A 27950-nucleotide genomic window follows, 5' to 3' on the forward strand; every position below is an offset into this window, starting at 1 on the left:
TGATTGGTCCAGCATGTGACAAATGTGACTAAAAAAATCCAACAACAGTAACCACCAGTGTACTACTGCATCTTTATCAATTAGGACAACCAATACTTTGAAAACAAACCAACATGTCCAGGCACTCATCGATATTTCGGGAAAGGAGGTCACTCAGAGGGAGCTGGAGTCAGAGGTTTTTAACCAAAAGGAAGATCAGAAGATTTCTCAGTGACAAAACACACAGCCAAACAAATTATAAAGATGAAACAAGAAAAGAGAAAAACAAAAGGATCACAATGCGCACGGCTGACCAAAATGAAAAAAATATGATGGAGTTTAATGAGCTTGACTCATTTTGAGCTATTGACTGGCTTTTGACGGCCCCAACAGTGGCTTAGATTCTCTGTTGGCGTGTAAACCAGATGGGTAACTTCACATACCAAACAGTTCATAAAAATGACATATTTTGACCCACCATAGCCTTTTCATGGCATATACTGTATCTGAAATACATTAGTTTGAAAAATACTGTGAAAACACAAGTTCTTGACAGTATATAACTGTCTCATTCATTTAGATTTGATTAATGCTGACCTGTAGTTTTTACAGTAGTAAAGGTTACGCAAAAAAGGATGAACATTACTTTCCTCACAGGAGGTTACCTATTCAGTCTCAGTTACCATGATGTTGTGCTCCATTTAAAGTAAGCCACCGTGCGTAAAAAGCCAAAAATAAGCTTTAGGACTTAGCTTGCTAACACACTGCAGCTGAATGTGACAGATCCACTGCTGGTGCTTAGATTCTGTACGATCAGAGTCCTCAGAAGTCTTTATCCCAGCCAGACAGCTCATCAGGAGGCTCCTCTGTGTCAGGAGGAAACATGTCAAAGTAACTGTGATCCATCGGCCCCTTCAGCTGCAGAAACAAGGAAAATCATCATGAAGCCATTGCATTTTATCAGCATGGGATCACACATCTTTCTCATTGACAGAGCTGCATTTCCATTGCACAGCTTCTTATAAAACCCATGTCTTTAAAAGTGAACATTTGTCAGGGACAGTTTGGTTTCTTTTATTCATTTGGCCACAATAACAAGATGTATGTTTGGAGGAGGAAAAGCGAGGACTATCATCTGACAAGCATGGTGGTGGGACAACACAACCAACAACCACGGGGAAAGGATGCCTTACACGCCAGGACACGGCCACGGGGAAAGGATGCCTTACACGCTGGGAGACGGCCGCGTGGGAGGACGCCTCACATGCCGGGACACGGCCGCGGGGAAAGGACGCCTCACACGCCGGGAGACGGCCGCAGGGAACACGCGAAAATAACAGGACGGTTAACGGGGAAACAAAACGCCACACGCGGGACGCGGTAAGGAAAAAAACAACGGGGAAAGGATGCCTCACACGCCGGGAGACAGCCACAGGGAACACGCGACAATAACGGGACGGTTAACGGGGAAACAAAACGCCACACGTGGGATGCGATCCCCGGCCTCCTGGGTGAAAGTCCGGAATTGTGTGACATTTATTTTCGGCATTTAAAGCGCCCATATTATGCTCATTTTCAGGTTCATAACTGTATTTTTAGGTTGTACCAGAATAGGTTTACATGGTTTAATTTTCAAAAAAAACCATATTGTTGTTGTACTGCACAGCTCTCTCTCACTGCTGTAGATCCTCTTTTCACCTGGTTTCTGTTTTAGCTACAGAGTGAGACCTCTTTTCATCTTCTTCTTCTGTACTATCTTTGATTGCACTCACACATGCTCAGTAGTTCAGATGTAGATCATGTCAGCTAGCTAACTCTAGAGACAGTAAAAGAAAGCCTGTTTCTCCAACTTTGGTCAGTTACAAGGCAGGATTAGCTGGGAGACTTCTAAATGAGGGCGCACATGTAATTAGTTCTTTTGTAGATTATGGTGAACTTGTGTGTGTTGTAGCAGTGCTTTGCTATTGAGAACGACGTAGCATGCTAGCGTTAGCATTAGCGTTAGCATGCTAATGCTAACGGTTAGCATGCTAACGAGCTAACGGTTGTGGTTAGCCAGCTCATTTTGGACTGTGACCGAGCCGATTTTGAACAGCTCACTAGGAGACTGAAGGCAGGACACATTCAGAAACCGTATCTCACTCAAAACACCATGGATGGATTTTTTTCAAAGTTTGTGTGTGTGGAAGCACCAGAGACACAAAAGAACACCCCAAATCCCAGAAAAAAAGTGATTTTTTTCATAATATGGGCACTTTAATACTACTCACTACCATAGACGTGCTGTGACCACGACATATGCTTCCATTTAAATACATTAGTTTACATTTTCGTCCTGGCCACCACGAAACAAACGACAAAAACGTCCCCGTGAACACGTATCAATAGATTAAAGTCACTGCCATGAGACTGGGTTGGATGGGAACATGCGTGGAAGTGGAAGTTAAGAAGGAGGAAGATTACATAAGAATTCCTCAGGACCATCAGCTACAAAGGTGCATCTCAAATACAACTGGGTGTTCCAGCCATAGACTATAAAAATAGTGGACGTAGCAGCAGTGTTGTCACCCATTGGTTTGTGGACTGCCGTTTTGAAGCCTTGAGTTTGGCAATTTGGGCGTTGCTGTCTTGGTTTTTTGAAACCAGACATGCTGATTTTTGACGAGAGGGTGGAGCTGGGGTGGATGATTGATTGTTCATTGTTAGGAAACAAAGGTCATAGTTTTACCTCTCTCCTCAATGGAGACAGCAGCTTGTGACGCCTCAAACCCTCCCAGTTAAAGCCCTGGAACCACCTATAAGAAAAAAACTTTAAAGTTGGACTTCATTTGAGACTAAAACTCCTATTATGTTCTGACAATGTAACCGATCACCACATCACTATTTGGTGAAGAGTTTAAGGACACCTTTCTTAATCCAAATAGAAACCACGTGGTGCGCCTACTAGATTAAGCTTTTTGGGTCATTCACTGAACATTGAAAATCTTAAGTGAAGTGAACTGTACTGTACACTATGGCAGATTAAACCCTGAACAATCTATATCTATCTATCTATCTATCTATCTATCTATCTATCTATCTATCTATCTATCTATCTATCTATCTATCTATATATAGTGAACTGAAGTGAACTGTACACTATGGCAGATTAAACCCTGAACAATCTATGTATGTATATATATATATATATATATATATATATATATATATATATATATATATATATATATATATATATATATATATATATATATATATATATATATCTCTTTGTACTTTATGCTGCCATTTGGAGAGGATTGCTCCAAGAGAATTTTGTTGTATCGCATACAATGACAATAAAGATCTATTTTTATAAACTTAATCCAAAATAATAATGAACGGACAAGAATGGAGACTGATATCCTTTAGAAAGTAAACATACTTGTGTTTCTTTATGTCAATGATGCCATTCTTTTTGTTTCCCAGCCTCTCCACTGGATTTAGCCTGTAAGGAAAAGAAATAGACGTTTAGCCTATTTTGGTTTAATGTCAGAATTAATAACCCTTTTGATGTTCTGTTTAGAAAGAAAGAGCCAGGGAACTTGACATAAACATGATTAAATTAGTCTAACACATATGGTTTAATACAGCATCATCTACATACGACAAGCTAAATTATACTGCCTGGTCTGCTCCACACCACCAATTAGGCTACGCAGTGATTCACTGATTGTCTTTAAATTTTGCTTTGATTCACCGTACTTGCAGAGTCTCCGGATGAGGTCGTCTGGACGCTTCCCTATTCTCTTAGGGAAATCCACCTTCTCAATGCCATGGAGGACCATGGTGTAAATCTTTATGGGGTCTGAGCCAGCAAAGGGTGGGCTGGAAGAAAAACAGCTTTTCAGATTACCGGTTTATTGCAAAGGTAAAACTTCACAACAATGTTCAAAGGATGAGTTTACCATTTTGGCAATCATGTTTATTTGCTTTCTTTCTGAGAGTAAGATTAGAAGACCAAAGTCTCATGTCACATGCATATTCTTAGACTTCAGACAGAGCCACGCTGGTTGTTTCTACCTGCTTCCAACCTTTATGCTAAGCGAGGCTAACCCAGCCTGACTCCAGCTCTGCATTTAACACACAGATTGGTATCTTCTCATCTCATTGTCTGAAAGAAAGCAAACAAGTGTATTTCTCAAAATGTTGAACTATTCCTTTGAAGACACAATGCAATACTAAATGACATGGAAAGCTGCATTACAATTAGCACAACTGGACTTAATTAATCATCAAAAGGCCTCACTGACAGAAAACAGTGTCAGGGATTCTATTCGAACCTGACAGCATGTAGATGATGAATAATCATCATCTACATGCTTTCTCTGGGTCTCAGATTGAATTGCTATGTCGATGACACTAAACTGTGCCTTGGTGTCATCAAATCCATAGTTGTGAAAAGCAAATGTATATGCTTTAACATGTTTCAAGAAGTACACATCTCAAGAGTAGCAGATTCTCCCTAACTGACTTACTTGCCAGTGAGAAGTTCAAATATGAGGATTCCCAAGGACCAGCAATCAGCTCCAAAGTCATGGCCTTTGTTCATAATGACTTCTGGGGCCACATACTCTGGAGTGCCACAGAATGTCCAGGTCTTCTTTCCAAGGCCGATGTTTTTAGCAAAGCCAAAGTCTGCCTGAGAAAATACATAGGACTTAGGAAAACAATACAGATACACGATGAATAGCAGTCTTTAAGAAAAAAAAGACATAAACCTAACAAGTATTTAGAGTGACTTACCATTTTGACATAACCCTTAGCATCCAGTAGAAGGTTTTCAGGTTTCAGGTCTCTGTAGACGATGCCCATAGTGTGGAGGTAATCAAAGCCCTCTAAGACACAACCAGTACAGAACCTGGTTGTGGGCTCATCAAAATAACTCCTAGTAGGTTATGAAAAGATCAACAAATTAATAGAACCCTATGACACAAAGCCGACTAATGGCCAGTTTCAGGAAAACTAGGGCAGTTAATATTCGGTCTCTTAACCCCTGAACCAATGGGACATCCCAGGAACAACTTAATGTAGAGCAGAAGCACATGGCAATCAAGGTCTTCCCAACAAAATGTTACTTTGTATAGAGTTTATATGTGATTATAGCATGTGTGTAATTGCGAGGTGGGTCACATTCCAACTAATGTACGAAATTTGCATTCATCAATACTCAAGCTCATATTTTACTATGTTTAATTATACTGATGTGAGGGCGATCTGGCTGCGACATCTGTCACCCCATTGATCTCTAGGGTTTATTCGTGGGTGTCTTGTGGCTCTGAGGTAGAATGGTCGCCCCATAACCACTAGGTTGGTGGATCAATCCCTGGCTCCTCTGGCCACATATCAAAGGGTCCCTGAACCCCAAGTTGCTCAGTGGACGCTGTGTGTATAGCGGTCCCTGCTCCTAATACTTAGGATGGGCTAAATGCAGTAATAGAATTTCACTACATTTTACTGTGTGTATGTGACGAATAAGGAATAAAGTTTTTTTTGTACTTGGTCAGGTAGAGGCAGCATTCATTGTACTAAACGTAGTGGTGTACAACAAAAGACACAAAAGAAGAAGATGCTCCATGCACACACGTGTGTGTGTATATGTGAGTGCACACCTTCCGGTAAAAAGAGACAATGGAGCAGAGGCAAAGAAGCAGACAGAAAGCGGACTGACATAGGTTCCAAGACATTGTATTATCGCATAACAATATTGTTGGCAGTATATTGCATGTTGTGTTGAAATTCATTTATTTCAGAGTTTGAAGAAAAAAAGTTTGTAGAACTTGGCTAGCAGTCAACCTCCATATCGCTAGTTGTTGTTCTAAGGTCTCTGTCTCTCTTTGGGTTATTTGCTTCATAAAAACTAACTGAGTGTATTTTATCCATCCATGGGCTCATGCAAATCCAAACAAAACTATTTCCCCTAAACTATTGCTAAAGAGAGCACATACAGTAAGTACACAACAAGTTGCTTCACTCGATGATCAGGTTTTTTTAATAACCTTTTTGCTGTTTTTCGTTCGGCCTCTGTTAAGATTGTTTGCAGTGATAGGCCTACATTTTTCGGGTGCTCGACTTTTTATTACGCCATGTGATAGAAAACTTTTTCTGGGTCCAAAGAGAGCCCAGGGGCCTCATTTATAAAACCTGTTACGCAAGAAAAAGTTGCGTGAAGCAGGGTGAAATTTTTCGTCGCAACATTCCTCGCAATAGTCGGGATTTATAAAGAATTTCCATGCGTAAAAATGTTCCCAGTTTTCCGCAAACTTTTGACCACACGTGTGATCGTGCGTAATGCTCCCAAGGTTTTATTGACTGCGTTTTAGTGAACTCCGATGGTATGCCAGTTTTCCGAACCTAACCCAGTTTTTTTTTTCCTGAACCCAACAATCCTGTTCTTGCTAAACCGACCCAGAGCCGGTCGCGGCGCCCGGCGAGGGGCTGCAGCAACGGGGAGAGGCAGGGGCTCCTCCCACACCGAGCAGCGGAGGAAATGCGCTTTTCCTCCGCTGCTCTCCCCTGCCTCGCCCCGGGAAATGCGTTGTTTGTTTGATGTGTATCTGTGTGTGTGTGTGTGTGTGTGTGTGTGTGTGTGTGTGTGTGTGTGTGTGTGTGTGTGTGTGTGTGTGTGTGTGTGCCTGTGTGTCTGTGCGTCTTTATGTGGTCGTGTCTGATTGTAGGTGTCTGTTTGTGGGAATGTTGTCTTTCTGCACCTGCTATTCCCAAACAGTTATCATACAAGTTACCAAATTGTTACATTTCAAGCACTTTCACCTGTTTTGCACCAATAATGATCCAAAATCTTGTTTCTATTTTTACCTTTTTAATAACTGAATTTCCTTTCTCACAAAAAACGAAAATGATCATATGATCATAAATGTGATCTCACAGGGGTAAATGGCAAATATGAACAATAAATTATGTATATCATTGGTAATTGAGCTAAATCTGTTAAGTATTAAGGCTGCGTAACAACAATATGAACACTAGGGTTACGGTTTCCAAACAGGATTTTGTTTCGATGTTCTACCTCTGTTAGGAGCACATAAATCTCACAATCACTGAATCGTGTTTTTTCCCCATTTTCCCGTTTCGTGATTGGTGATCAAGGGCTCCTTTCAAGTCTGGAATATTCATTGATTGATTAACATGGACCTTATTAGGACAAATATGGGACGACCTTGGGAGGAGCGTGAGGCTCGTGCAGGACCGCATAAGGTAACGCACGTCCGTATTTATAACGAGAAGAGTGCGTACCGGTGTGCGCCGCAAGGTGTTATAAATCAGAATATTGTTTTTGCGTACGAAAATTCTGACTTTTTTGCGCACGAAATCTTTCAGAATAGAATCTACGCACAGTTTTATAAATGAGGCCCCAGGTAGGTGAGTACTAAATACAATTTAATATTGCTTTTGGCTGAACTATTCCTTTAAGTTACTCTTTAAATATCAATTTATGGATGTTTTCATTTGTAGTTGTTATGAATGTAGCAAAAGCACCTACACTCACATATCCCGCAGCACAGTCCACAGCTCTCCACCAAGACACACCTCCAGCAGCATGTAGACAAATCTATCATCCCGAAATGTTCGGAATAACCTGAAATACATGCACAGACAGCCAGGAGACCCTTTGTTAACTTTTGCATTAAAAACACCTCATAATCCACCTTCTAGCCTAGTAACAAAACATAGATAAAAAAATGAACTAAAATTAGGACCTCAAAATATAAATAAGGATAGTCCATGGCAATATGCTGTACATTGGTGGTGAACGTCCAGTAGAAACTGCATTCATGTTTTGTGATGGCATTGATTTTTTTGTATTGGTAATGCAATCTGAAAATGTAATAATGATAAACATATACCAACAACATGCCTTATAAAAGGCCACCAACAAAAGGGAAGCATTGCAGATTACAATTGCTGATGCAGCAGCTCTTCAGAGAAAGACTTTTGATGCAGGCTCTAAAAGATCTAATTCTCTGAACTTTACATGAACACGTAAAAGAATCGGCATTCTTAGATTTCATTTAACACTGAGACCCCGTACAAAATCTCTGAACTAATAAGGAAGAAACTAACTGGTAGGAAGAGTGTAGTATTAGTGAAGTGAGAGAGTGAACACTACATTTTGGCTGAACTTTTCCCTTTGAATGACTGCTTGCACAAGGACTTTGTTCTTTAAAGTCATAGTCCAGATAAATCAGCGGTGCAGCGGTGGGACCCGGGTCAGCAGCATTCTCCCAGCAGGTTTCTTAGCAACTCCGGAGAAACCAAGACAGTGACCAGCCCCCATTTTATTTTCTTCTTAGGGAATACAAGGAGATTGATCCGATGGCTAACCTACCCATTCTCTAGCCTCTTTTGTTCAACATTTCATATGCTTCCACTAGCTCAGATTATGGAAAACAACTAAATATCTAAAAAAAAAAAAAATCACACCTTGCTCTTCATTAAACAAAGAAACCTGATGGATAATGATGTTTGTGGCCCACACCTGATGATAAACGCAGAGTTTGTTTGCTGAAGGATGTTTTTCTCAGAGTAGATGTGCTCCTGCTGTCTGGTGTCCACAATGTGCTTCTTCTTGATGCACTTCAGAGCAAAAGTTGTGTCCTCGTCTTTCAGCTTCACCTGAGAAACAGCAGAGAGGAGCTCGTTGAGGAAACCACACAGAGGGACACTGGAAAAGTATGTCAGAATGTGACTTTAGCCAGCTTTTTCATTTTGTTCCCAATGTAGCATCTTTTGGTTAACTACCCAGTTTGAGGTTTAGTAGTGTGTGTGTATTTTTCATTTGGTTATTTTGGTAGATGTGTTGCATGTTTTAACAGTTATTATTTGCATGAGGTTGTGGATTTGCTGTGTTTTTTCTAATTGTTAGACTGGGATTATGAGAAGCAGCTGTGATTGTGTGATTGTGTGGACGGGAAACAGGTGTGGGGGGAGACAAACAGGAGGACAAAGAAAGAGAAGTCGGGGCTGTGACTTGCTGCAAGAGAGTTGTGTTTTTTAGTCTTTTTAGTAATGTTTTTTTGTATTGCTGTGCAGAAGGAACCAGTTGGATTTTCAATAAATTATTGAAGAAACCATCCTGTGGAGGCTAAGTTTTTTTTTTTTAACAGTGGAAATGCCTTGTTTTGCTGGTAACAAAGGACCTCCCACCACTGCGTGACAAGTACATAACACAAAATCTAACAAACCTAATTAACCAACATTACTACAGTAAATGTGGAGGCTGATCTAGAAACTGCATACCCTCTAATGGCCACTAGAAGAACAATACTCTGATTGTAGTGACGAGGCTAGGGGAAATCTCAGGCTTCTCTCATGAATTTCTAGAATGGCTTAAAAGCTAGATGTCACTTGAATGTTTGTCCTTGTGTTCCACAGCGCTGCGGAGGAAGGTCTCTGGTTTATTGACATTTCTTTAAACCAATCACTAAGCACCAGACAGAGCAACGGGTCCTCTGCAAGGAAGGAACTTGTTTTGGTGGAACATGTGTACGTTCAAAAGTAGTTTTAGTCGTGCAACAGAAATTCCATCAAATTTCCGGCAGCACCAGAACAATCCCGGAAATGAAATGTTGTCGATATAGACTACTGTAGCATGTATCCCTTTCTACGGGAAACAACAACAACCTCCAATCTAGCAAGATACACGCTGAAATTTACGAAGTTTTGATGACAATTTGGATAATGCAATAAGGCAGGCCTTGTTGTAAAGATTTACAAAGAATATGCTCACGGCATTTACTATTTAACAGGAACGTGCTAGCACGTTTGCCCACTGGTTATGAAAAGAAAGATACTTTGCACATCTATACCATGAGCCTGATAAAGTTTTTTTTGCAACTTTTGCCCACACGTTATGGAAAAAGTTTTATTTTCCAAGCATGGCCTATCGTCTGCAGTGAGCTAGCAACGGTAACGTTAAACACATAGACATGGCGTAAAAAAACGCCATGATTTTGGTTGTGTCCCCTGTGACAATGGAGGACCAGCAGTCAAGTGGGGTAACTGCAGCTTACAATGCAAGATAGAGAAAGGACGAAAGAATTGCTGCTGTATGTTTGTTAGCAAGGATTGATAAATAGCCATCCTTCCAATGTTGACCAACTGGTGGGGATTTCTGTAAACTAAGCACATACGGCGATATACTGGTATGAGGAAGTTTAACCATGTATCCAGCTAATTTAAATAGCTTACGTTACTGTATTGTGTGAACAGTTAACTTCATTTAATATTGAAAATGATGAAAATGTTTCGCCTAAACAAGTTCCTTCCCGAGGCTATTTTGCAGAGCCACAGTCGCTGCGTCCGGAGCTTAGCACCACCCAAGACAATTGTTATTGGTTTAAAGAAATAACAACCAACCCAGAGCGTTTTTTTTTCTACTATCCCAGAATTCATGTGTGGTGTAGCCAGATCTTACTCCAGCGCTTTGAAAATAGGTCTGGCAATGCGACGCTATCCCTCACCCTATCATATCCACCGATCCAACGTGAGGATGATGTCACATACACTACCCCTTTTGTTTTTGAGGATATATTTTTCAGTATCTTTTTGCTACATTGGTAATACTTTTACTCAAAAAGATGATGCACATACTGTATCACTAAGTGGGTCAGTTTTAACCAATAACAGGGTCAGGGATTGGCAAAACTAAAATATCAGCTGTAAACGCAACACAGCTCAATCATTTCCAATATAAAGGGGGGCTGACTAACGACAGGTGATAGTTGGGGCATTATACTTGGTCACTTTTCTCAGCATATTAACATGTATTACAACCACTGTCTTAAGTTGTGATACTTTTACTCCAGTTGGGCTTATTTAAATAGTATTTGATCCAGGATTAGCAAGAGAGCACGATGAGCCACGTCTGCTCACCACGCCGCCATAACAGGAAGTCTAGTCGGGGCATTATAGTGTTACTGCAGCTCACCAGCTCCACTCGTCCAAATCCTCCCATGCCTAGTGTAGCTATTATCTCGAGCTCCTGAAAAGGCTGGTGTAGAGGCAGGAGAGCAATCTTCTCCCTCAGTCTCCTCAGCTCCTGGGCCTCTGCAGAATCAATCTGAGGTGAGTGGGGCCTGAGAGAGGAATAACACAGGACATGTGATTACATTTGGGCCCTTATTGCTTTTCAGCCTAGACTGATACATTTGAAAACAAAACTTTAAATCAGTTTATCAGAAGTAAAACTGGAAATGCAATATGAGTATATGACATGCAATAAGTCACCACCATTATGACCTTACACAAAGGCCTAATTAACATTTGTACAGCTGCACATGATTATTCAGGCTGTTCTCATGAACCATTCGTACCTATAGCTACGAAAAGTAATGCACTGTAATTCGTATGTATTCCAGGTATTTATTACTGTATGCTCCAGGTTGACTGTTGCTGTATAAGAACAGAGTGGTGGATGCATGGGTCCTAAAACACTGGGCTTTCAAGCAAGGGAGCAGGGTCTGATCCCAGAAGAAATTAAGGGGAAAAAAACAAGATTTCCAACCAGGACACAGGTGTGTGTGTCCCGGGAGTACTACTTAAGGGGGCTGGTGTGTCGACCCAAACCACCGTTTTTTTCCTAATCTCAACTAGTTATTAACTGTTGTCGCAACATGATGGTCACCTTATGTCGGCTAAACTCAACTGTAAAGGCCACTGTCATGACCGTCCCCTTATGGTGCTCTGTACCTATCTTACCGTCACCTTTTCTCAGCTAAATTTAACAGTAAAGAATGCTAAAAACTGTGATGTTACTGTTCAGTTAGATTTCGTCATGTGACTGGCTGGAGGTCACTGTAATTTCATAGGAAATCATCCAAATTGTTGTGCATGAGTTTTCGTACAATATCATACCTGTTTATAAGAATGCGTTGGATTATTGTGTCATCCTGTTATTGTGCACTTACAGGGCATTTCTCCTCTCATCACTCCTGGAAAGCTCTTCCACGTATTCCTTCAGGTAAGACTGAAGTTCCTCATAAGTTCCCACCATTTGGTTGAAATTGCTGCAGAGGAGGAGACAGGGGGCAAAGGCATGAACAACTTTTATTTGAATGTGTGTGTGTGTGTCTGTCTGTGTGTGTGTGTGTGTGTGTGTGTGTGTGTGTGCCTTGCCATTTCTAAGCACAGTATTGACTTTTCATTGCTATGCAGACATCTAACTCTATTTAACAATAGTATATAGTTATATTTTTGTTAGTATAAATAATCACAGCTAGCTGTTTCCCAAACCAATATGTCATATCTTTAATAGATTACTCAGTGGGGACCTGTCCGCAGTTTTGGAAAGAGGCTAAATAATAACCTTTATCCCCAGAGGGAAATGCATCTTTCACTGGCTCCAACTGTAAAACTATTAGCATAGTCCCTGTGCTTAGTAAGATACTTTCCTAAATTACTAAACTACTTAAAAAGGCACACCATGCTTATAGACCAGGGCACTCTACTAGCACTACATTAGTACACATGACTGATCAATGTGGATGACAGGAAACTAGTTGGGGGCTGTGCTCTTGGATTTTACTGCAGCATTTGATGTCACTGACCATAGTATTGCTATTGCCAGGCTTGTTGCCAAAGGAGGGCTGGGCAATATATCAATATGTTATCTATATTGTGATATAGATATAGATGATTATCTGCTTCTCTTCTTAGTCATCAGATTCATCTACCAACCCTTATACAGCTGGCTCAGGTTTGCCTTGGACCAGCTTTTAGTTATGCTGTTATAGTTTTAGACTGCCGGGGGACTTTTTTGACACACCAAGCTCCTCTGTCCTCTCTCTTTCCATCTGTGTGCGTTCATGTCCCAGTAATGCATGTTACTAACTTATCTCTGGGGAGCTTATTCCACGGAGTCCTTATGTTTTCTCGCCCCACAGTTTTCTTTGGATTGGGATGGCACCTAAATCATGGTTACAGATGCTGCCGTGGTCCTGCTCAACGCTCTGCTACGCCCCTTTTTCTCACCACTTGAGGATTCTCCCTAAAAGAAAGTTTTTCCTCACCACTGTTGCACTAAATGCTTGCTCTTGGGGGAATTGTTGGGTCTTTGTAAATTATAGAGTGTGGTCTATCTGTAAAGTGTCTTGAGATAACTATTTTTATGATTTGATAGTATAAATAAAATTGAATTGAATATGAGACTAGATTAGTCTTAGATTTTGGATATTGTAATATAATAAGTCTGGTCTTTTTACTGGTTTTACAGGCTGCATTAAAGTGAGGTCATTTTCTAAATTTACCAGACTGTTCTAGCTGTTCTTTTATTCAGCTTTACCCACTTCATTATGGTCATTATGTTCACATTACTGATGAGTTTTTATAAAAATCTTATTGTGTAAATATTTTGTAAAAGCACCAAAAGTCAACCCCACAATATCATTGAAATATCGATATTGACTCCATATTGTCCAGCCCTACATCAAGGTTTTTCATCTTCAGCTCTTGATCTCTTCTCATCAAATGCCTAGTCAGATTCATAATCTTGTGTACTTATTTTTAGATCTGTCACTTTCTACAAAGATGCTGGGATCAGGGGCATCCACACTTCTTAATCTATCCCTAGGAATACTATATACCAGTTATAGTAAGAGTAAACAGCAGCAACAAAAAAACAGTATCTAAAAGGTCTGGTATATGGTTCCAAGTGTACATAATAAAACATGCCACAAATACAACATCCAGCTACTCACTCTCTGTCCACCACCAGGCAGTGTGTGTCGTTCTCACTGCAGATGATGTTGGCTGAGCGCACATCCTCACTGTAAACATACAGGTACAATTCAGTCAAACAAATAACACAAACACATATGTACATCCTCACTCTCTGTTTTTGGCAGTGGTGGTTCTGGGGGCAAGGGTTGCCAGCGCCCCCTTAATATTTAGCCTTGATCCCCCTCTGGCCCCCCTAACTGTGGCAAATATTTTCATAAATTTTCCCCCCAGTCTTTATCCCCAAAGAGAGGATATTGTTTATGTGCAGTGATAAATAAAATGTATAAGTATTGTTGTGTTTATTGTTACTGTATATGTGTATATGTGTTTCGTCTTTTGTGGAACCAAACCTATGGAGGGGTTGGTGGTATGTAACACTTGTGGTTTTTATTTGGTACCCCAAAAATCGCATGTGGCCCCTCCCATTTGAAATGGTCTAGAACTGCCACTGTTTCTCCTCTGCTCTTCCCTCTGTACATGTCTCTTTTTGGCCAAATTATACACAGCCATGGTATTAATTTCCAATGCTATGCTGATGATACTCAGCTGTATGTGCCTATAGAGGCGGATGGTCATTCCCACATTATTAAATTAGAGGCCTGCTTGTCTGCTGTGAATGACTGGATGTCAAGTAATTTCTTTCTCCAAAATTCAGATCAAACTGAGAAGTTGGCCATTGGCCCAGCTTGACATAGACACCAGTTTAATCAAGTAGAGTCAATTTAGACAACTCAGTGATACGCCAAAGTCAGACAGCCAAGAATCTTGCGTTTGAGTCAACCCTTTCTTTTCATTAGCTCAAAAAAGAAATCACTAAAATCACCTTCTTTCACCTATGCAACATAGCTAAAATAAGGTATTTTTAATCCATGGCTGATACAAAGATCCTAATTCAAGCTTTTGTGTCATCCAGACCGGATTATTGACCACATTACACCGGTTATAGCTTCCCTTCATTGGCTCCTGATCCATGTCAAATCATATTTGAAGGTGCATCTGATTGTAAAAACAATTGTTAACGGGCACGCCCCTTCCTACCTGCCTGACCTCCTTAAAGCTTGTGCTCCAATCTGGACTTTCCGTTCTCAAAATACAGGGCTCCTTTCTGTCCCCAGAGTTTAAAAGAAGTCAGCACAAAGTCACGGAGCCAGACTGTTTTTCTGCTTGGGGTGAAGATTTTTTTAATTTATTTAGAGACTGCAGAAAATTCTGAAAAATTCTGCATCCGCCGATTCCGTGTGGCACTGCTAATGAGGGAATCTGCACTGTGTCTTCAGCCTTCTGTGAAGCTCTTACTTGTACCTGATGAGAGCTTTTTCTCCAAAGTAGTCTCCAACTCCCAATGTCTTGATTTCCTGTGGTTCAGCCAACCCCTCGGTGCTTTGAGTGACTATGACCTACAGATAGAAAACATATAGAATGAGGCACAACAACTAGTGTGTATATCAGTGTTATTACCGCCGCCAAGGAGGTTATGTTTTTGGTTTGTCTGTTGGTTTGTCTGTCTGTCAGCAGAATTATGGGAAAACTACTGGCCTGATCTTCAAGAAACTTGGTGGAAGTGTGTAGCATTGGCCAAAAAAAGGAAAAAATACATTTTGGAGTGGGGCGGATACACAAATTATTTTTCACTGCATTAACATTGTGAGATAGGGCATGCCTTGGCGGAGGTCTGCACTATCCCAGTGCCCTTCTAGAATTGTCTGTTTTATCATTGGAAACAAATTCTTTCACTATTCGACTAACTGTACTGTAAGTCAGTCAAGGCAAGGCAGGTTTATTTATATAGCATCTTATCATACACAGAGCTCAATTGCTTTACAGGCAAAACACCAACAACAAACAGAAGTATACGATAAATGAAAGCACAGACATTTTATAAAGGTGCAGAGAAGTTAAAAAATTTAAATAAATAAAAGTACCACAACACAAGACTAATTAAAAGCTGTGGAAAAGACAACGGTCTAGAGGTGTGACGAGATTTCTCGTCGAGGTAAAAAGTGTCTCGCGATATCAGTACACAAGTGCAGAGCAGCAGCAGAGAGCAGCTCGAAATTAGCATAGAACATCCCCCCCCGTTCTCCAAAGTTGACTCTTAATTTATTTTTGCAGAGAAAAAAACGCCCGTATAAAAACCAGCGTTAGAACGTTAGAGAGTACCGCCGCTCTCACTCTCCCTCTCCCTCTCCCTCTCCCTCTCCCTCTGTACCTCTCCCCCTCTCGCTCTCTCTCTGAGTGAAGAGACTATCTCTACATACCGTATATGGAATAAGTACCAGTGTAACTGTTAGTTATACAGGAGAGGAGCCAGTCATTTGAGTTTGTGGCAAAACCTTTCAGTGCTGGTTTTTCATTTTGTGACTTTCGATGGAATAAAGGACTATTTTTCCAGTCTTATTTCCTCATTGAAGTTTTCTGTAAAATTCTGTAAAAAGTCCCTGCTTATCTGAGAGACATACCCGGCTTGTACTCAAGAAACATATCTGCAATATATTTTGGGCCCAGACCATTGAATGACTTATAGACTATAAGTATGGCCTTGAAATCAATTCTAAATTTAACCGGAAGTCTAAGAATTGGAGAAATATGTTCAGTCAGTATAAAAGCTTTGGATAATTTCCTTAAAAGTGTGTGTATTTGTAGGTATTTGGTTTTGAGTAATTTGCAACCACTACGCCTACATGCTAGGCTGGGTAAACCCAGCCAGATCTTCCGGCGATTTGATTTCTCCCTGCAGCTCAGGCCAGAAACCTGTACATTTATCTGTCCTGCTTCCGTTACAAATCTGCGGGAACCAATCACAAACTGGCTTATCCACCTGGCGTGCTACTGGTGGGTTTAACACGATGACGATAGAGAAGCGACCAAGCAGCTTTTCGTTTACAGTCGCTGCTACGTCACCCGGATCGTGATTGGTTGAAGGACTATCCAATTGCGTACAGTCATTCGAACTATCCCCGCTGATCACGCCTCTTGTGCAGTAGAAAATACAGAGTAGACTCCCCTGACTAATTTTCAATCTTAAAAGATTGAGCTTGGTCTGCTGCTAGCCAGACAACCTACATGCATCAATAGTTACTCTAATGGCCACAGTTTGTTTTAATAAAGTCTCTGTTCGTAGTTGCCTGGAGAGTGTGAGAAAAGAGATGCAAACACAAGCACTTAAAAAGTCGATACGCCGCCGGGCCCTTCTGCACACCATTTAAAAGGCATCACAGCGATCTGTATGAAGAGGAGTGCACCCACTATCTCCAACTCACACAAGCCTGCTGGGGGTTTAGTCCAATCAGATCGCGGCTCATTTGCAAACAGCCTCTCAGAGCCAATCGAGGACTCTGCTATTTCACCTATTTGAAACCTTTTTGAAGAGAATTGATTATGATGATGATTATTGGTTAAAAAAAAGAAGAAGATATTTCTCCGATTAATCGACTACTTTTTGGAAATAGCTGATGACTACCAAACTGCAGCAGTCGTGAATGCTGTAGTATACTGTATACACAGCTATCAATACTTTTTAGGCCCCGACTATGAATAAATATTTCCTCCATACCCGACTGCAGTATAGAGTATCGAAAAATATCCTCGTCAGTCAAAACCCAATTTCAATACCTGAGGAGTAAATTGCATGCTTCTACCAAGATCTGATAATGTCTGTGATTGGCAGTCTAACGTTACACGTCGTAGAGACACGCAAGAAAAACTCTACGTTACACAGAGATGGGGCTCACGTAGCAGGAGCTGGAACAAAAATAAAAAGATTTGTGCTGTAATGTGTAATGGTCTAATTTCTTTTTTTTGTTGTTAAATTGGTATCAAAAAAAGTTTTGTTTAGGAACCGGTATCGAAGTCACGGTATTGGTATCGGTACCGGTATTGGATATTTTTTAACGAAACCCAGCCCTACTCTTTATATATGTTTTTATACTTGCACCTTTATTGATATTTTATACATGGACTCTATATATTTGCACTCTTTCCTACTGTGCACTGCAACTGCTGCAGAACAATTTCTTTCAGGATAAATAAGCTTCTGCCTCTGATCTGATGTTATTTTGATGCCATGTGAGACACACCTGTAGAACTGTGGACATGGAATTGGAACAGTGCTTTGGCTGTGACTGATGACATTTTTCAAATCCATGGGAAGTACAGATTGAGAAAGGCCTAGTGGTTTTTACTAGCAACACCAGACTCCAACCAAATTGTTTTGAATTAAGAAGATATTAAGGCTTTAAGATGGGCACAACAACATTGTGCAGATATCTCACCTCTCCTTTTGCGATAATAAAGAAAGTGTTCCCTTCTTCACCCTCTCGAATAATATACTCCCCTTTTTCAAAATAGTCCTGAAAAGACAAAAGGTCAGTCACTCTCTTGTCCACTTAGATACAATCTGAAAAAAAAAAAACGATTTCGTCACAAACAGCTACTGTATGGAAGTGGATAGAATGAATAAAGATTATAAGCAAAAAAGGTGGTGGAGTGGGAAATACTCACCACTTCAAGACAATCGACAACCTTGGCTAGCTTCTCCTCAGGCAGCCCTTGGAGCAGAGACACACTTACACACACCCCAGAGAAACAAAAACACACAATCATTATGTGTGTTAGATCATATACAGGGAAACTGTAAAACAATGTAAATGTCAAATTGAATAAAGAAAAACCTTATGACGATAGGAGCTATTTAAATGTGGCTGTGTAACAAGTGGACTTTTGCTGAAAATAGACCAATTGTTTATCCTCAGGGATAGTTTGGAGTAATACTGCCAACCTCACTGAAAACACTAGTTATATTGTAGTTAAGAGACGACACACCGTCATTTGTGTTTGTACCTGCGCAGAAAGCTGAAGTACTCCTCATGTCTGGCCTGTGTGGTCCGCATCATGATGGTCTGGAACGTCTGGCGGTCCAGAGCCCAGATGTGAGACTGGGACACAGCTGGATGAGAATGGAACCATCAACAACTCATTAAACCTTTTGCTTTATCATCACTGTGGGGGATAGTTAAGGGTCCTTCTATTGAATTGGGTACAGAGCATGAAAGACCTAAACACATTTCCGACATGCACTTGGACAACAGAACTGATTGACTATCAAATGGTTTAGCAAACAAATTGGGAAAGATTTCAGATCTCCTTTTCTTTTGGCACTTGTTATCTCAGTTGGTAGTGCTACTATAACATTCAACTTTATGTTCTGGTAAAATGTAAATAATGCAAATGAAAACATTAGATTTCTAAGCACAAATCAGTTGAACATTTTTCACCAGCTGTAATTTGATGAACAACCTGTTTTTTCATGTCTGAGGAATAGTTCCTTATTTGTTTGATTTCAAAGAGTGAGATAAGAAGACTAGCTAGCTGTTTCCCCTTGCTTCCAGTCTTTTGCTATCCACATCCTGACTCCAGCAGACAGACAGACAGACACACAGACAGACGGACGGACGGACGGACGGAGAGACAGACAGAGAGACAGACAGACAGACAGACAGAGAAACAGACAGACAGATGGAGAGAGAGACAGACACACAAACAGACGGACAGTATTTCCAATAAAACATTGTTTAACTATTCCTTTAAGACCATGTTTGCAACGATAAACAAAGAGAAAGGAATAATCCTTAAAATGTGATTCTAGATCAACTAAGAAGAGGTATGTATTTTGCATTTGATTTTGAACAACCATCACACCAAACATGCATTTATTTTAATTTTCTCTTTAACTAAATCATCTTTATATTGTGATTATTGCATAGAAAAAAAGCAAACATGAACACATAAGATGAAGATAAGCTATACATTTTACAATTCATCATCAAGTCATCATTAAAAGTCACAATAAGAAAGCATAACTATTGAATAGATATTAATAGAGCATCATTTACATGTCAATTAAATTATTCAATTTATAATAACTATTTTAAACTAAGCTCTTTTTAAATAGATTATAATTCAACAGTAATTATTCCTGTGGAACACCCCAGGCTCAATGTGTTAGCCTACCTAAATTGTGCATTGTGAAAAACCTACAACTTCCATCCGACATTACAGTTTTTTTCGATTGCTAGACGACTCTGGGCACAACTGGAGTCACATGTGCAAAACTCTAACTACAGTCTGCACAGCAGCAGTTCATGTGGACCAAACTCTAGATCATTTTTCATTGCTTGAACACAGTTTTCAAAACTCTACACACTTATCCCATGACTTTAACCACAACGTGCACAACACTGTAGATTTACAGCACTTTGTTCAAATGCTAACACACTGCTGTCAGAACTGTTAACCACACATTCAAAACAGAATAGATTTCAGTGTGGTGCCTATCAAACACTGCTGATTGCAATTTTAGCTGAAAGCCTAAGCAGGTGTCTTGTTTTAGACTAGTTAGTGAAGATATATGGTATTTATATACAGTAGAGAAAGCTCAGAAAGCATTTTTTGTACACAAACACCAAATAAGAATGAAACAATTATACACTGTACTGTTTGAGAGAAACAGGTAAAAGAGCAAAGATACCAATATGTCCAGGTAAGATGTCTGAGGTTATGTACACAGCTATACAAAAAAAGTGAAAAATACTATATCTTTACTATAGTAAAACTGCGTTCTTACTGTTTTTCAGAAAGTAATGGAGGTGAAAGCAATGGAAACACCACATTCATTAGTATTTAGAGATGATGAAGACATCCAATGTGATGAAGAAAACTTGCCAAATGATGCTGGAGAGAGGCAGGATTAGTCACACTATTCTTTGGTATTGTTACGTATGTACTTTTAGTTTTTTTTCCCCAGTAATTCCATAAATTACTAGAGACAAAATACTTTATTGAAGAAAACTGCTGATTTTCATTCCTTCTTGTTTACCTTATGTAAAAACTGGTATGCTATACAATCTATATTTTTTCCTTAAATACACTGTTGATTAGTGTCAAGTCACTCAAATTGTTCAAACTGTAAAGATGAAAAAGTTTGTAATCTCTGTATTGGTGTGTGATGCTAGTGTTTTTACTCTCCATGTGTTCTGAGTGACAGTGTGTGTTATCTCACTGAGGACTGTTCATAGTGTTTGGCTGCACTGAGCCTGTTTTGAGACGTGTGTTAAGAGTTGTGTTGCTGTGAATGAGTTTTGCAGGTGATGTGAACTGTTTAGCTCAGATGACTGTTGGTAGTGCAGACTGTAGTTTGAGTTTTGCACATGTGACTCCAGTTGTGCCCACTGTCGTTTAGCAATCGGAAAAAACTGTAATTTAGTCCTATTGGGTGCTATAGTTACACAAAAGCTGGCAAGCATGACAATATCAGCACATCCCTACAGTATGAGAATGGATGTGTAGGTTTAAAGTATATTTAACAACCCCCTGTGTGAATAATCATCTGCTCATGTAGCATACAGCCAGCAGGTGTGTTATACTGTACATTATCTGGATATGGTTGTGGTTGTCAAACACACACACACACACACACACACACACACACACACACAGAGTGATGCATGTATGTAATCCCAAAGGTGATCTGGATGTGGTTGTCGAACACACACACACACACACACACACACACACACACACACACACACACACACACACACACACACACACACAGAGTGATGCATGTATGTAATCCCAAAGGTGAGACATATTACTGTAAAAACCTTTACTGGTTTGGTCATATTTAAAGTTTTTTTTATCCAATGTTTATTTGTATAGGGACAAGTATGTAGCATCGACTCATAGATATATCTAAACTAATTTTCAATGCATGTCCCTAGATGGACCCTTTTGTGTCACTCACCTTTGACGGTGGCTGTTCTCTTACAGTTGTACAGTATGGCCAGTTCTCCAAACGCTGTGCCAGGACGCATCTCCCCCAGCAGCTTCCCATTCTGGATGACCTCCAGCAAGCCATCTGCAGTTAGAACAACACAACATACAGTTCATACTCATTTTATCATCTACATTTTCATTGGATACATATTGTTAACTCGAGCTAACCTAGGATAGTCAGATATATATATATATATATATATATATATATATATATATATATATATATATATATATATAAAGAGTAGAACTTTATCTTCCTTTACTGTGGAGGATAGCAATATTTGTACAGTCTGTAGAACGCTCTAACTCCGGTGCAGACCAACTTTTTGAGTTCACACCAGAGCCAGTGAACAGCAACATTTACAAAAGCTGAACTAGAACTATACTGCCACCTACGTACTTCCGGTAGCAAGGTAACATGACTATAGTCTATATCGACGATGTTTCATTTCCGGGATTGTTCAGGTCCCGCCGGAGGTTCCACCAGATGTTCGTCATCTTCCTCTTTCTTTGTGTTGGCACACCTTGCTACTATCACCTATATACTCAGCTTTCCATTCCTGTGCATTGAGGGTACTAGAAGGAGGGCACGGGTTGACACCAGCCCCTCTTGAAATTTGATTGGCCCCCCGCTGACCCCCCCCCTGGTGGCATACTGAGCCTGTAGAAAACGTGTAATGTTTTCGGATATACAATATGTTTAAAATGAAAAAAGAAATGAAAAAAAAAATGAAAATGTTTTATTTAGCAGAATAATATTATACACACAGGTATTTTGGGCATTTCTGCCTTTATTGGATAGGAAAGCTGAGATATGAAAGGGGAGAAGACAGGTTGGAGCCGAACCCTGGACCTTCTGCGTCGAGGAACAAACCTCTGCATATGTGCGCCCGCAATACCAACTGAGCCAACCGGCCACTATGCTATCCAATATTTAACAGATTTTCTATGGTGTATTCTTATAAAATGTCCCCCATCGCGCCTGACTGATTATTGGTCCCCCCTGTGTCACCCGACTTAAAACAAATCCTGGAATCGCCCCTGCTCCTGTGCCAGATATTTCCATCTCTTTCGTTGCCACAACGACCTTTGTGACTTTTTTCTAAAGTGTTTTTTGCATGATTTTCGGTCTCTGGTTTCACTGCTTCTCACCAGTACCTCTCGTATTTTTTTCCAAAGGGCCTCGCTGCCAGCGCCAGCCACGAGGGCCGCTGTGCTCCAGTGTTTCCTCACCGTGCTCAGCCGGATTAGTGCCAGTCACCTGCCTGTCTCCTGTCGCCACCACCTGTGCCTTTAGGCTGCATTTTTTATATTAAAACTCTAAAAAACCTGAAACCTGAAACCTGATTCTGTCCCTGCCTAGCGCTGTGCAATTAACCCAGTTTTAATTGTGATTTTGATTTCGGCTCCTAACGATCATAATTCAAAAAGTTCAAATATTAAGGGAAAGTTCACACTTCGAGGGGTTTTCCCTGTTGATTTGTTTAATATAATAATAATAAATAAATGCCACATCTTTCCAAAAGTCAATGAGTGATCGTGTTTAATAATTGTGATTTCAATATTGAACGAAATACTGTAATTGAAACTGACCAGTTATTAGCATATATAAATCAGCCTTTTTGTGAAAAACATGATGATAGGCTTACTGGATACTAAGCTAGCCATCCACAGATACAGTTCATCCTAAGGGTTCACTGTCCAACATAAAAACATGATTTATAAAATTATACCAACAATTATTTTAGCTTAGTGTTCTATGCACTTAAAATGAATGTGTAAAGGATTAGGCTGCCCACACATTATTGTAGGCCCAGTTTAATATACAGCTTCATTTTATACAATATATGTAGTAGGGGGTCTCTGCTCCATCTCTCTCCCAGATAAGGGGTCCTTGGCTTAAAAAAACATTGAAGACTCCTGCCCACGATGTGAGTCATGCATGTGCAGAACGGCCGCCATCGTTGACAGCTAGCTATGGCAAAACCACTTAGAGCAAGTGTGAAAACTAAATACTTTCACCCAAGAAAAGCGTGTTGGTTCCTCGGGAGGGTTTTAATCACCACAATCATTTTCCTAAATTTAACTTGTCGTTTCGGTGCCTAAACGTAACTCTTTCTGGGCTAAACTCCACCATGGCCCCTGAAAGGACCGTCTTCCAGCTCACAATTACCTATTGGTAGCTATACTCAACTACAAACTGCCACTGATACAACGGAGCTCTGTAACCGGTGTCACAGAGCTCTGTAGCAGCTAAACACAACTACCAACTGGCCATAAAAAATAAAAGGAAAGGATGCGTTTCGTATCGCGTCGATCGGTATATATGTGGTTTGTCCAAGTGGTGTCACGTAGCTAGCTGTCAAAGATGGCGGCCGTTCTGCATATGTCCGACTCACATTGTTTAGACACTACATCGTGTCTTGACAGGCTTATCAGGTACAGACCCAGGAGCCCACAGGTCTCAGGGACCCGCTGAGCCGAAGCCTATGCTTAAAATGATGGTTCGGAGTAATTCACCCTAGGGTCCTTTGCACCATGACCTCGAGCCAAACACCCCCCCAGAAGCTTTTTTCATCAATGACCTGGGTCTAACATTGGGCGAGTTAGCGTAGAGTAGCGTTAGCCGCTGAATAGCTTAGCGCGGGGCTAATGGACCCATGTTTGTATCTCTTAAATGACCCCACTAATAATGCCCGAAATGATACCAAAGGTCTACACTAGTATATATAGGTTATGCTCTCATTAAACGATGGATTGGAAAGTTTGTAAGTACACCAGAAGTTTATGTAAATAACACTTGCCTGCTGGCTTCTGCTCTCTGCTGTTGTTGTTGCTGCTGTAAGACGAGTGCTTAGGGACATCTACAAATTACAACACCGAAAAGAGATGCAACAAAAATATTTTTTAATTTAACTTATTTTACTAAGTAAGTGCTGTAATATAACTAGCAGGAGACAAGTAATAATTGAGGTAAGTTTGGAGACATTACCTTATTTAATCATTAAATTAATACATATTTTTGTTGTATCTCTTCGGTGTAGTAATTTATAGACGGCGGCCCTAAGCACTCGTCTAACTGCAGGTAGCGCAGCAGCAGCTAGCAGAAGAGAGCAAGCAAGTTTCATAAATTTGGTCACTTTGCAAACTTTCAATGAGACATAACTCTATGCTAACGATAACCAGCTAAGCGACATACTATTTTAGACAGTTGTTACAAAATTACTCGAACCATAACTATAAGATCGTTTGTCATTGGAAAGTCAAAGAGCAGCAGAACCTCCTGTCCAAGCACTGCATCGCTGCACGTGTGTTTGTCGATCTCCTGGCCAATCGTATCCTCATTCAATGCCTCTTTTTCCCCCCCAAATAAATACATATTTGAGTATTTCAAAATTTATTTTTCTTCTACTTTTATTTATATTTTGTTGTATGTACTAACAATGACAATAAAGTCAACTTTGAATCCCGATTATATTTATTTAATGAACATATACACTACCTTTCATTGTCTATAAGTAGAATGACGTTTACTGAAATAAAGAGATGTGCTAACTGTGGCTCCTTTTTAACATTTACAGTTTTTATTTAAAAGAGATGCTAAAACTGTACTTTAAAACCACTTTAACATACAACTAAAATACATTTAGCCATCTTGAAAGATGAAAAGGTGGTTTGGGCATCTGGTAAGGATGCCCCCTGGGCCCTGTTCCAGGCACATCCAGCTGGGAGGGGGCCTCGGGGAAGACCCAGGACTAGGTGGAGGGATTATATCTCCACCCAGGCCGAGGAACACCTCGGGATCCCCTGACTGGGGAGTCAGAGCTGCCTAATGTGGCTCGGGAAAGGGAAGTTTGGGGTCCTCTGCTGAAGCTGCTGCCACCGCGACCCGACCTTGGAAAAGCGGATGATGATGGACGGATGGATGGATCTTGAAAGAATACTCAACCAGATTTTTGGTACATCTCTCATCCCAATGGGAAAATAACATCTGTAAATGATAAACTGAAGACTGTTGTAAATCATCCCTTGTGTTGCATTCTAGAATTGTAATCTCCCTCAATCACTTTTGCTAAACTTTGTTTCTATACCAACTGTTCTGTAAAGTGAGCAAAATCACACAAGAAGTCCCATCAGAGCTACACACATTCTGCTGAACTGACCTGCCAGTACATAGAGGTAGTTCCCAGGTTCCCCTTCCTGGATGACCAGCTGTCCCTCGGTGTAAACCTTCTCATACATACAGTCCACCATCTCTCTCATGTGCTGTGGCTCCAGCTTGTTCAGAAAGTCATTGTTCATGATGGCATCGTTGATGAGCTTCTTGGTGCTGGGATTAAAAAAAATACAGAAACAAACAGTGCCAAAGTCAAGTCAGTTTTACTTATCCAGAATAATTAACCGTTTGCTAAACCTTTCCTCCAAAAACAATTTGCCCAATCATAGCTTCGCCAATTTAACTAAGCACAATGGGTCTGTCAAGCTTTGGGTTTCTCCACCTGGTGAAGTGGAGTGGATGGTTGTGTCTTAAGGGCATGGGCTTGACGGGTGCAAGGACCCTTTTGCAACTCAAGGTATTATTATTATAACGTGAAATGAATCACATTTTTTAGGTGATTAAGATGCTGAAAAATGCACCAAAATATGCACATGCATCAGGACATAATTAGATATTTTATGGGTTTCGTTCTTGGGTGTGACAAAGTGTCTCAATAGTGCCCCCTACATTTTTTGAAGCCCCCTTCTTCAAATTGTATGTACACTAATGCAAACTGGTAGGCATATGTAACATGTAACAAAACCCTATTGGAGGTATACCCTAAACTCAACAGTAAGTCGGCCATTTTGAATTCTCTTCCAAGTACTTGAATTTTAGCAGATAAAGGCCCAGTCAAGCAAAAGAAAGAAAATACTGTGATATACTGTGAAACTGCCAGAATATTAAAAACATCGTAAAAAATACCGTGATACAAATCTTTCGACATACCGCCCAGCACTAGCAGAGAGTTTCTTTTTTATTGGTGATGGTTTTGCCCGCTCCCTATACTTCAGCCACGCCCCCTTTCATAACCAGTGTTGGGAGTAACGGCGTTAAATATAACGACGTTACTAACGGCGTTATTTTTTCAGTAACGGAGTAATCTAATTAATTACTTTTCCCATCGTTGCAACGCCGTTATCGTTACTGAGAATGTAAAGTGGTGCGTTACTTGGTTGAATGAAGTGCGAGGTGTCAGGCTTTGGCTACACATCAGCTGCCTGAAGAGAGCGGGTGGGGGGTATGATGACACCGTTGCAAATACGATGATGATTGGCTGGGTGGGCGGATGCCCTGCTCACGCTGTCTCACTGCATGCTCTGACTACCACTAAACACAAGACAGCGACAATGGCGACGAGCCAGGGAAATTCAAAGGTAGCGTTCTTGAACTTGAAGTACCGGCACCACTTCTCCCTCATTGAAATTGAAGGCAAGAATGTTTCTGTAACATGCACGCTATGCCCAGGAAAAAACACTTTATCCACATCTGCCTCAAGCAACTCCAATCTTATGAAGCACCTCACATCAACACATGCTAACACGACACTTGTTGTTGCTGCTAACCCAACCCAGAGCCCAAATGCAGCTAGCGGGAGCTCCAGCGAAGGAGACGGAGCCACTCTGTTAAAACAAGCAACGCTCGATTTTTCGGGTCAGCAACAGGTGATACTGTATATAGTGTTAATATAAACATTTTTGACGTTAAAGATGTTATAGAACGTAATAGCGTTATAGAACATAAAACATAATGTCACAGTTATTTTGCTGAGTAAATAATTACTTTTACAATGTGGTAACTGAGTTACTAAATCAATTACTTTTTGGGAGAAGAAATTTGTAACTGTAACCAATTACTTTTTTAAAGTAAGATGACCAACACTGTTCATAACTAAGTAGACAGTGGTACATTTGCAATACACCATTTTAACACCACACACTCCACGTACAAAATAAAGTCTAACTTTTGGTCCAGCTGTCCATCTTGGTGTTGGTCTGGACTAAAAACACACATCAACAGAATTACAAAATCAGCCTACTACCGTCTCAAAAACATAGCAAGACTTAAAGGACTCATGTCTCAACAGGATTTAGAGAAACTTGTTCATGCCTTTGTTTTTAGCAGACTTGATCACTGTAACAGTGTCTTTACAGGTCTCTGTAAAAGATCACTCAGGCAACTACAGCGTATGTTATAGTTGCTGTTTGTTTGCCTTGTTTTTGCTTGTTGAATTTTATGGTACAGTACATTTGCTTTGTATGTGTATGCTTATGTAAAGCACTTTGAATTGCCTTTGTGTATGAACTGTGCTATATAAATA

General features: G+C 40.4%; 1 protein-coding gene across 1 annotated transcript in view; it reads right to left on the reverse strand.

Annotated features, from left to right (window-relative positions):
* Positions 1-289: 289 nt before the first annotated feature.
* Positions 290-27950, reverse strand: part of LOC120547505 (cGMP-dependent protein kinase 2) — a 36970-nt gene continuing 9309 nt past the window's right edge. The window contains exons 4-20 of the mRNA XM_039782939.1: positions 25755-25921; positions 21557-21670; positions 18595-18700; positions 18256-18319; positions 18027-18104; positions 15058-15152; positions 13734-13802; positions 11946-12044; positions 10967-11114; positions 8516-8652; positions 7526-7615; positions 4765-4906; positions 4497-4660; positions 3724-3846; positions 3404-3466; positions 2708-2774; positions 290-897 (exon numbers count right to left, since the gene is read on the reverse strand). Of these exons, the coding sequence (XP_039638873.1) occupies positions 802-897; positions 2708-2774; positions 3404-3466; positions 3724-3846; positions 4497-4660; positions 4765-4906; positions 7526-7615; positions 8516-8652; positions 10967-11114; positions 11946-12044; positions 13734-13802; positions 15058-15152; positions 18027-18104; positions 18256-18319; positions 18595-18700; positions 21557-21670; positions 25755-25921 (1822 nt within the window). The 3' untranslated portion in view covers positions 290-801. The remainder of the gene's footprint in view (positions 898-2707; positions 2775-3403; positions 3467-3723; positions 3847-4496; positions 4661-4764; positions 4907-7525; positions 7616-8515; positions 8653-10966; positions 11115-11945; positions 12045-13733; positions 13803-15057; positions 15153-18026; positions 18105-18255; positions 18320-18594; positions 18701-21556; positions 21671-25754; positions 25922-27950) is intronic.

The sequence above is a fragment of the Perca fluviatilis genome, chromosome 19, assembly GCF_010015445.1.
Source record: "Perca fluviatilis chromosome 19, GENO_Pfluv_1.0, whole genome shotgun sequence".
NCBI classification, from domain to species: domain Eukaryota; kingdom Metazoa; phylum Chordata; class Actinopteri; order Perciformes; family Percidae; genus Perca; species Perca fluviatilis.